This window comes from Gopherus flavomarginatus, chromosome 1 (genome assembly GCF_025201925.1).
Source record: "Gopherus flavomarginatus isolate rGopFla2 chromosome 1, rGopFla2.mat.asm, whole genome shotgun sequence".
NCBI lineage: Eukaryota > Metazoa > Chordata > Testudines > Testudinidae > Gopherus > Gopherus flavomarginatus.
This window is the reverse complement of record NC_066617.1, coordinates 152,278,096-152,289,432: the sequence shown is the minus strand read 5'-3', so window position 1 is coordinate 152,289,432 and position 11,337 is coordinate 152,278,096. Positions and strand designations below refer to the sequence as shown.

Sequence of the window (11,337 nt, the reverse complement as noted above, 5' to 3'; positions counted from 1 at the left end):
CCGTTTCCAGATGCTTTCCTGCTCTCCAATAAAAAGCAGGAGGAATGTGTGTTAGACAGATACCAGTAAGCCTTTGCTTTGGTGACACCTGTTCTCCTTGGGGAATTTCTCCTTTAACTCCACAAGCAGATCGTGGTGATTGTGAGAAGAAAGATGTTTATTTCATTTTATATCATCAGCCTAATCATTTCATTGATAGAGAACATCATAGGGCTGTTTGGAAATGGATTTATTGCTGTCATTTATTGCATTGACTGGGTCAAAAGCAGAAAACTATTTTCATATGACATGATCCTGACCTGTTTAGCCATGTCCAGAATTCTCTTGCAGGTGATATTTACAGCATACATCTTCAACCACATCTTTGTTCCTGGGACACATTATTTGAATCAAGTACAGAAATCTCTTAGCTTCCTGTGGTTGTTTGCAAACACCGTTGGTCTCTGGTTCACTGCCTGTCTTGGCATTTTCTACTGTGTGAAGATCACCATCTGCAACCAGCCCCTCTTCCTTCGAATGAAGCAGAAAATCTCTGTGATGGTCCCCAAGCTGCTCCTGTGGTCACTGCTGGTCTCCTTCGTTACCTCTATCCCATTAATCTGGAGTGATTACAGATTTTACCTTTGCATCTCAAAAGGGCATCTTTTCAGTAACAGCACTGTGGAAGATAAAACCTGGGATGTCTCATACCTTTACTTCACTCTTCTGTACAGTGCAGCATCTTTCATTCCTTTTATCATATTTTTGACAACATCCATCCTGTTAATTTCCTCTCTGTGGAGACACACCAGGAATATGCAGTGCAATACAACCAGCTTCTGGGACCCCAGTACAAAGGCCCATGTAAGTGCCATTAAAGCTCTGATCTCTTGCCTTATTCTCTATATTTTCTATTTTGCAGCTGTGATTGTGAGCGCATTACCTACTTGTTTGACTGATCGCATCTGGACACGTACAATCACTCACATGGTCCTTGCTGCTTATCCTTCAGGGCACTCCCTTATCCTGATTCTAATTAATCCCAAACTGAAGCAGGCATTGGTGAGGATTCTGCAGATTATCAAGTGCCATCTGAAAGGAGAAATTTTTTAAATCCTATCACATGACCCCAGAGATGTCCCAGCCCTCCTGATAGGCAAGGAATGGTTTCACATTTGGATTGTCCTGGACACTATGAGAAGAAAGATAAGACACAAGGAATGTTGGTTAATTAGACCATAACATAAGTAACACATCTGGGAACTACCTGGCAACAAATCGTCCAGCATAGTTCACCCTTCTTATTGTAATATGTACAACCTGGTGGAGGATTACTGTCATCCCCCTACCCCATTAACTGTTCCCAGCACCATTTTGAAGTTGAAGGGGTGGGGAGGAAGGGGGTGTCTCCTTGCTGTACTAGACAGTAGGAGACCCAACCCTATTTCCCCTCCTCCCACCTTCTTTAGAAGAAGCTGCCTCCTGATCTGCTTCCAATTCCAGTGTATCTGGGAACCAGACTCCCTGTTGAATTATTGCCTTTCCTGGGCACTTCCAAGTTACAACAAAATGAATTTTACAATCTAACCTTCCCATCAGGTCCCTGGCCTCCTTTCCCCTGGTACTTTGTGCCTGGTATGCTTGCTTCTGTCTCATCTGTTCCTCCATCTTCTGGAATGTTGTCCTCAGGTTACAGATATAAGATGGTGCTGTGTCTCCCACTTGTGTAGAACATCAGGTCAAGGGAAGCATGGTAGCTGGATCAATGGACAATCATTCTTGAACTGCACTGACCCTCCCTAGTCTTGGTCTCCTTTGACAGATCTGTTGGCGCACAGAACACAACTCAGGTTCCTTAAACTGCTCTTGCTAGATGTACTCACAAGACCAGACTGATTCTTTTCTCACTGCACTCACTGACTGACAGCATCTGTAACCACATTTTGCTTTTCAGGTTTACAGTGGACTGTGACTGCATATTCAGATGGTTTGTGAATCCATCTCCACAGGCATCCTTCTGGGTTGTGCTTCATAAGGAGCCATTTCAGGGCCCTGGGGTCTATGCATGCTGTGAATTCCATACGTAGGAAATAGGGACAATAGGCCTTGTGTGTCAGGAATCAGAGCCTGCAGCAGAGTTAGTCTCCATGCAACCTAACGAGCACAGCTGGCCTGCAGCAGGCTGTTGGATTGGCTATACCACCTGATTGGCTGGAAGGGTCAGTAGACTAGCTCTTAAGTCAGCAGAAGCAGGAGCTGTTCACTGGTTACTCATTACTTGCACCCATCACTGTGACTACTCCTGTGGTATCTTATTCCTGCTGCCCCTGCCTTGTCCCCAGCCTTGCCTCAGTCCTGTTCCTGCCTGTGACCCGTCTTGCCTATTACTCTGCTTGCTTCAGGTGATTCTGCCTCTGATCCTCAGCTCTGGTCTCTGGTTCTTGCCTCCAGCTTGACTCTCAGCTCTGATACCTAGTTCCTGAACTCTGACTTGTCCCTTGGCTCTGACTTCTGAGTACTGACTCTGGCTCTGACCCTAGCTTCTGGTTTCTGACACTCACTTCCTGATGCCTGCTCTGGCCACTGGTCCAATGCCCGCAGGAACCACTAGGATAGATTGTCCATGTCCTGACAGATTGAGCAACCCAAAAGAAGGGCCAAGGGATGAGTATGGACATGATTAAGGCACTAGCAGAACTAATGGATGCCGTGCAGAACCTGCAGGTGTAAGTAACCATCCTGCAATCAGAGAATGTGTTCCTGAAAGTGCAGGTTGCTCTGCTGGCTCCTCTGATTCTGCCCCCCTCCAAGCCAAAGATTCTAGTACCTGACAAATTTGATGGGAGGGGGGCAAGCTTTAGAAATCCTGGGTCAGTGTCAGCTCCTGTTCTTACTACACCCTCAATTATGAGGAATAGACAAGGGCCATGAGGGGCTCATCTTAGGTCAGTTGTCTAGGGAGGGTTTGGCCTGGGCTTACGCCCTTCTGGAACAGTCTAGCCGCCTCCTGGGATAATTAGAGGGATTCATTCAAGCTGTGTCTATCTGTGATTACCCGAATTTTACCCAGATTGCCGAGGCAACCCTTTGGGCCTCAGGGCAGGAGTGCCAGCACACTGCCAAATATAGCACTGAATTTCATTGTTGGGCCTCTTACACTGAGTGGAATGGGGCAGCGCAGAATTGCCATTCTGTCTGGGGTTAAAGAAGAGTTGACCCTAAGAATCCCTTTATGCCGATTGGCAAAGGGCACACTCAATACTCTGTTGTCAGAACATTTAGTCAAAGAGTGTCTTGTAAAGTATCATATAAAAACTGGTGACATGCTGGGCATGAATATAATTGTGTGATGTATGTATGGGTTTATATAAAGAATTATATATGTGTGCTGGTAATAAGTTCTTAAAATATGTTTTGGAGACAATGGATAAACTAGCCTGCCACAGGCAAAGGAATGTGAATTTACCTGTCTACCTGACTTGGTCACAGGCAGAGGATAATGAAAGTGAATTTAATATAAGGTAATCAAAGCAATCAAGCTAACAAGCAGTGGAGGAAAGAGCTTGGTGAGCACACTGGGGGGCATGCTGGAGTCTGTACCCCCAAAAGGACTTCCTGGCTCTTAAAGCAAAGACAGTGAGTTTTGAAAAATACAAGGGGGGCAAAAAGACATTCTAGTTATCCATCACTTAGGAGACAAGGGGAAAATCACCCTCTGATTCTGTAGATTCTCTTACCTGACTGGCTGGAGTTCTTGTAAATGAGAAACTTTCAAGCAAAGACAGCATGCTATTTGTGTTTTGTTTGTAACCCTTTTCTCTCTCTTTTAGTCTTGCTGGGTATCACCTAAATCTGTGTTCTTTATTAATAAACATACTCTTTTCATTACAAAAATCATCTCAGTGCTTTATATTAAAGTGAATTGTGGGGCCTCAGCTAACCTAACAGGCTGATATGTGCACTGTCTCTTTGGAGGCAGCAAACTCAGTAATATCTGTGAGTGTCAACACTGCTGAGAGACGTATCCGGGTAACTTGGGTCACTGATTGTTACCTGCAAATCAAGATTTAGACTGACATTTTTGAAGAGCTTTCTGGAAAGGCAGCCAAGTTGGTAGGTCAGGGAGCTGGCACACAGCTTAGCAGCACCAAAGCTTTCACTTGCTAATGTAGATGGGTATCACAGTGGCTTCCAGTTCTGGGTGTCCTGAGCAGACCATCACAGGGACATAAACCACAAATGAGATTTCTCTCACTGGCCTTGTTAGCAACTGATTTTCAAAGTACAACCATTATCCCCATTCCACTCTGTTAGTATATAGGTCTGTTTGTTATTCTGGGATAGAATTTTGGGTTTGACTTTTTGATACTTTTATACTAAAATGTGTAAACAAGGGACAGAGACACTGATGTTGCTTCTGTCTAGTTAGCTGCATTTGTTAATACAATGGGAATAGATAAGAGCAGTTAAAAGTGTTACTCGAGAGCACACTAAGATTGCCTTGACTCCATGTCAAGGAAAAGTCAAGCAACCAGTCTGGAGAGGCAAAGGGGCTTGGTGGGGGAGGTATAAAACACGAAAAGACCAAAGAAATGCCCATCCCTGACCATAGCACAACCTCGCTCCTTACCCCTCCCATGGGGTACAAAAGGGGTGGGATGAAGAACCCAGACCCAAAATGGAACATGACCCTAAATTGTAAGGGGTGGGACTGTGGGCATTCTATTGCAGGTATATTTGGGCCTGCTCAGAAGGAGGAAGTGGGGAATGGGGAATAGGGAATGGGAAATGGGAACGAGGACACAGGCAAGACTCTATGGTGTCAGAGCTGGGAAGGGGGACACTGGGGAATGGATTCTGTCGGTGTATAGAGATAAGCCCGACTGGTGTGAACGGCTTCGGAATATGCTTGCTTGAAAATTAACCCCAATAAACACTGCATTGTCTGTGCTTCAGACTTCTGTTCTTTTGCTGCTTGTTGTCTGTGTGAAAAGAACCAGAGAAGTGGGAGGGTTGAGGGGAAGCCCTCTAACATCTTGTTGCAGTGACTCGGATGCATCACTCTGGACAAATAAGTAGCAGCCATGCAAATCCCCCGCCCTAACTGTCTGTGCAGCTGCTTGGACGGGGTTATGCCGGGCTCTCATAATGGTAGTTGCGGGTCCTTGCAAGATGGGGTAATGGTCTTTTTGGATAAGTGGATACAGAAGAATCAGGGCCCATTCCAGGTACAGGGTGTGACGATGTGGTTCTTGCAGGACCCAGCTGAGAGTGCCAATTCAGGACCAATTGCTCAAACAGGGCAGTTACAGCCCTAGGCTGGGTTTTTTCTACCTCTAAGGCAAACCAAACCAGCCAGACAAAAATGACTTCGGTTTTACCCCACTGGCTAACCACAAGTCACACAAGCAATTTCCTTAGACACTCCAGTCTCCCAGTATCACCACCAGTCCCACTTGTCCTGGGGATGAATGGTTATGAAAACCAACACCCCAGTAAAAGAAAAAGGTTCTCTCGATCCCAAAGGACTAAGCCTCAGACCCAGGTCAATATACACATCAGATCTTACCCACAAATCATGCTGTTGCCAATCCTTTAGAATCTAAAATCTAAAGGTTTATTCATAAAAGGAAAAAGGTAGAGATGAGAGCTAGAATTGGTTACATGGAATCAATTACATACAGTAATGGCAAAATTCTTAGTTCAGGCTTGTAGCAGTGATGGAGTAAACTGCAGGTTCAAATCAAGTCTCTGGAGAACATCCCCTGCTGGGATGGGTCATCAGTCCTTTGTGTAGAGCTTCAGTTTGTAGCAAAGTCCCTCCAGAGGTAGGAAGCAGGATTGAAGACAAAATGGAGATGAGGCATCAGCCTTATATAGGCACTTCCAGGCGTAAGAACACTTCTTTGTTCTTACTGTGGAAAATTACAGCAAAATGGCGTTTGGAGTCACATGGGCAAGTCCCTGCATACTTTGCTGAGTCACAAGGCGTATCTGCCTCCTCTCAATGGGTCAATTGTGTAGCTGATGGTCCTTAATGGGCCATCAAGCAGGCTAAGCAGAGCTAAAACCAACTTGTCTGGGGTGTTTCCCAGAACTGCAGCACCAATTTGAAATACAGACAGTATACAACCAATACTTATAACTTCGACTACATAATGATACAGAGAGCAAAATCATAACCAGTAACCCATAACTTGGTCTTAGACACCTTATATGATCCCCTTTACATAGGATTTGGTGCCACTACAGGACCTTGGTTGCAACCCACGTTCTATATGGTCCCAGTTTATATCAATAACGTCACACAGGGGTACCTGGAATGAGATTAAAAAGGAAACTGGAGCAATGTTAGGGGACCCAGAGGGGTGGGGGCTGGCTGAGGAGCCCACCCTCCTTGGTAAATGGGTAGCGGAAGGAGGTCCCTTCCCATGGGGACAGGATGCCTTCCAGGGAAAGGAGGCACTTAAGTCCACTTGTAAGAGGTTTGAAGTAAAGACAGCATTATGGGAGGCTGCCAGTAATCTTTCAAGTTTGATGCTATTCCAACAAAGGCAACTGGAGGGTTGTAAATTACAGCTAGGGGTAGCTAAAGATAATTTGGCCCTATAGGGTTTGGAGTCAGAAGCAGAGTTAACAGACCACCTTAAGAGACAGGAGCTGGGACTTGGTCCTAGGGGAGTGGAGGAAAAAAAGTTTCAAAGTGAAAAAGAGCAGGGTCTGCAGGAGGGGTAACAACCCCGAGTCCTCTCCCAGAGCCAGGATAAAAATCTAGGTGTAATTTTTTGCTGTTAGCCTGTACTTTAAAATAACTACACAGGGCAATTGGTTGCTTTCCACCTCATCCCTCTCTCTCACACTTTTGGTTTTTCTGAAGTTTTAATGGAGAGTGCTTTGGATATTTATGTGAAACATTTGTTTGGACAAAGCATGAGGGAAGTCTGATGGATTCTGTTGAAAATTTGAGAGTAAAAGATCCAGGGGCGACCATTGGAGATAAAAGTTTTTTAATGCCTTTTTGAACAATCCCGAGGTAAAGACAGCACAGGGTAAAAGGCAGTTGTTTGCAGAAATTAATACTACAGAGTGTGGGGGAATTTGGAGGGAAGTAAATGGTTGAGAGTTGTGGAAATGTTAAAAGGTAACAGTTGTGAAGATGGTAAAGAGTAACAGTGCGTTATAAGAAGGAAGTTTTAGGCTTGATGATAAAATTCAGTTACATGAATCTAATTATTTGCGCAACTCGTTCAGTCACATTGGGTGGAACCCTGGTACTACTATCATCACTATGTTTTTGTCCCCAGAAGCCTTTACAGCTGTTCTGAAGGAAAATGGGCCTTTTTCCCACAGGAAAGGTTTGTAAATACGATTGAATCAAAATCACTAAAGAAATATAAGGGGTTTCTTTTGGAATTTAACTTGACTGCCTCTAATTGTACAAAATGGGAATGTTATTGGGGTACAGTTGTGTAAAAAATAATAAAAGCAGTGCAAGGGGTGTTGGGCAGGAGGATTTTTGTGTGTGAATCTTTTTATGTAATTCTGTGAGGTTTTAAGGACCTAAACCACCACTCATGGTTTGTAAAATACTGTTTGTAGGTTTAAGATAAATTGTTTATTTCTTAAATAATGAAAAAACAAGGGCATTAAAATTCCATTTGAATCTCTCATTCAAAGTTGCAACACTGGCAGACCTCTATGCCAGAACTGGATTAGTTAGTATGATGTGGCTTTGGTATTTGGCATTTAATCTTTTGGGTACTGTGACAGGGTTGGGACTCACCACCGCAGCACCTCCCGCTGGCACCAGGGCTGGCTCTAGGTTTTTTGCCACCTCAAGCAAAAAAATTTTTGGCTGCCCCCACCCCAGCCCTGGGCTCCCTCCCGCACCCCCCTACTGCCCCAGCCCTGGGCTTTCCCCCGCCCTGACCTGCACCCCCCTACCACCCCAACTCTAGGCTCCCCCTTTTCCCCACCACCCTCACACCCTCTGCTACCCTAGCCCTGGGCTCTGCCCCCTCCACCCTCACCCCCTGCTGCCCCGGCCCTGGGGTCTCCCCCTCACACCCACCTGCACCCTCCTTCCGCCCAGCCCTGGGTCACTGGTAACTTGCTCCCAGGATGGCATTCACTAGGAATTTTGGATATGCACAGAACACAGACAGGACTGGTTCTCATATGGTTACAGAACTGCAGTAAAGTGGAACAATTTTCAGCTTGTGTGATTGGAGGATATCTGGATGCATATTATAAGACTGTCCTCCATAAATGAGGAAAAGTTGAGGTGCCTTTATTATTCTTTTGTTCCACTCTTTGTTTCTATGGGGAATTTGCCAATGCAATATCACTGTCTTCCTTCCTTAAACAAATAAAACTTAAAAAAATAAAAAAAAAAAAAAAAAAAAAGGCCATGGCTCTTGAAAATAGCAATTCCAGTCCTAAAAACCACTGGGAATCATTTCTTGCTCAATTTTATCCTACTTTTTCTACACCAAATTATAGTGGATCAGTATATTTGATTTGGGAGAAATGAAGTAACATCTGCCCAAATTGAGCATGAGCACTTCTGAATTTTGAGGTGTTCAAATCTGGAAGTCAGGTGCTAGATTCACTTTCTGAATAATAGCTAAATCTGGAAAAGAAAAATCAATTTCTGCTTCCATGGCTCAGAAGTGGAAATCCTCCTACGTGCCTGGTACTGTATCTAATGCTGCCCAGGTCCAGTAGAGCCTCCCTTCCCTTACTTTTAATTTTAAATTCTAGTGGGATCCACATACCTCCCTTGCTAGGCTTCAGATAGAGGGGGCACTGTACATTTAGTCCACCCAATTCCTTCTTTGGGGGCTGCAAGGTGAGGTCACACCAGTATCCCTAATTCAGTCTGGGGAATGTCTTCTGAAGGGGATATCTGGGGCAAAGCCTTCTACTCCTTGGGCACACTTGTTCCCCATTCACAGTGCCACCCTGCTCTAGCAGTGAGCTCTCCATTCACAGCATGCTGCAGCATGAAGTTTCAGCTACCATACTCCCTTTCCCTCCCTTTCCTGTTGATAGTGGTCAAGTTAATGCTGGGAAATGTAGTTCTTTCCCTGCTCCAGGGCTGGCTCTGTAGGCAGGGAGCTAACCAAGGAACTATAGCTTCCAGGGCCCCCTATTGGTTCTCAGCTCCCAGGCTGGATCCCTGCCCGCTGCCGCCCCTGAAAATGGGCTGCCCCAAGCAGCTGCTTGCTTTGCTGGTGCCTAGATCCACCCCTGCCTGGCACATCTGGGAATTAGCTTTATCCTTTGCGGGGCTCCCTCTGCTGGTGGTGTCCTATCCATCATCTGCTCCCCTGTCGATATCCAGACCCGCGTTGCTCCCCACTCGACAGTGTCCTCTTCAGGACACTGCCCTCTGGCAGTGCCCACTGCTCCAGTCTAACCCCCTTCTGGAGGTGTGATGTTATCAGCAGTCCTCTATCTGCACCTGTTCTAGTGGCTGACTGCAGCCTCAAAGTCTAGCCTCTTTGTCGCAGTGGCCAGCCACAGCCTGAATCCAGCCACGGTCCTCAGTCAAGTGTAGTACAAGGTGGAAGGAAGGGGGGACCCAGACCCACCTGCTACTTTGAGTCTCGACCCAGAGACCCTCTAGCAGCAGCCTCTCTGCCCTCCTTCTCTCCCCTTGTCCACCTTTTGTCCCTGGACCACTTCCCCTTCAGCCCTGTGCATCTGCTTGACCCTTTGTAACAAGGCCTGCAGCCTGGGGTTTTCCTTGGCCAGAGCTCCTCAGCTCTTTCTGCCCTTCCCCAGCACTACTCTGTCTAAGGTGCTACCTTTCCACTCAGGAGCCAGTCCTTCTCCTCCCTTGCCAGTCAGGGAGAGACTCTCTATCCCCCTACTAGGCAGCCTTTATATAGGGCCTCACCTGGCCCTGACTGGCTGCCTCTGCCCTGCCCTGATTTGCTCCCAACAGGCCTCTGTTGATTGGCTGCTGGCCTGTGCAGCCTCAAAGGCCTGTTCCAGCCCTCTTCTCAGGGGGTGGGGTGCCTGCCTCACCACAGGTATCTTCCATGTTTTTTCAATAGAGTTTAATATCTTTTTAAATAGGGACCAGAGAATGTGGCCCTGGCTAGCGCAGCCAGAACTGAGGGAATGGGGAGAGATTCTGGATCTTTTTTTGGTAATGAATAGCAGGAGGGGAACAAAAAGTTAAAAGACAGTGTACATCTGAAGCAAAGGCAGGGGTGGAATGTACAAAAAGCAATGTCAGAAACGCTGAGCCTTGAGGTAGCTCTGAGTAATCAAACTGTCACAGTGTTAAACTTTGGGATAAATGCTGGTGAGTAATCTTGTAAAAATAGATAAGGTGTATGATTTGGGTAGATTTTTTAAACATGTTAAAAATGGTAATTGAAAGAAAATCTGATGTCAATAGTTTCCTGGTAACACTGTGTCTCACCTGTTACCTGTGAATAAACTTAAAGCCAGGCACATCAGAAAAACCAATACAAATGTGGTCTGTTGTACAAGTGGGGAAACTGAGGTACATCACCTCATGAATTTCATGAATGAACAGATAATTTACTAGCCTGCCTATAGAACAAAACAAGGACAGTCTGGAGATAATTCTTCTGTTTTTCCTGCAATTACAAAGATTTGCAAAAGGCAATAATCTTTCTCCACCAGGGGGCTGGGAAATGTTTCTTTTGTTTTTCAGACACTCTACAAGCAAGCTGGTGCCAGTGGAAGAATAACCCAGAGCACCGTGGGTCTACTGTCGTGATGAAGATTGTGTTGTTTGTTTGTGATTTTTGTCTTGTTATTACAGTTATTTTGGTTGATATTGTACAAGGAGGGTTAACACATGTAACAGCAAAGGTCAACACATGGTATAACCTGCCTGGGAAGCACGGTCTACCCATGCTGGGAAATCAAATTCAAATAGAAAGGCACAAAATGGGGGTTAAGAAAGAGGACATATACATTGTTGCATGCATATTACAAGTGGACCTACAAAGGGGAACCCCAAAATTCCATGGCCTGGAATGGAACAATCATTGTTGCTAATCACAATTGTCACTGTTGTAAACCCTGCCCAGATCCCATGATGTAAAGCAGCAAAAGGCGAGAACACATGGACTGCTGTACCCCCAAATTGTGATAATAAGGCAGATAAAGACCTAAAGGATCTACCCATGGAAAATTGTACCGCTGATCCTCCACATGTGAATTTGGCAGTGTTGAATGTGGTGTACGGATTGGAAGGGGAGGGGTCCTAACTTGGTGGAGAATATCAAATTTATCAATATATGTTGCATGGTATTCTTTAGGATATGTCATGATCAATGACAGTGGGAAACAGAGCCATCTGAACGTGTG

General features: G+C 45.5%; 1 protein-coding gene across 1 annotated transcript; it reads left to right on the top strand.

Moving 5' to 3' along the window:
* Positions 1-309: 309 nt before the first annotated feature.
* On the top strand, positions 310-1,092 carry LOC127043126 (taste receptor type 2 member 7-like). The gene has a single exon (XM_050936896.1). It carries the CDS (start codon positions 310-312, stop codon positions 1,090-1,092), a length of 783 nt encoding a protein of 260 aa, XP_050792853.1.
* Positions 1,093-11,337: the final 10,245 nt, after the last annotated feature.

Coding starts and splice junctions, on each gene's coding strand:
- LOC127043126 (XM_050936896.1), top strand. CDS start 310: ATGTCCAGAATTCTCTTGCAGGTGATATTTACAGCATACATCTTCAAC.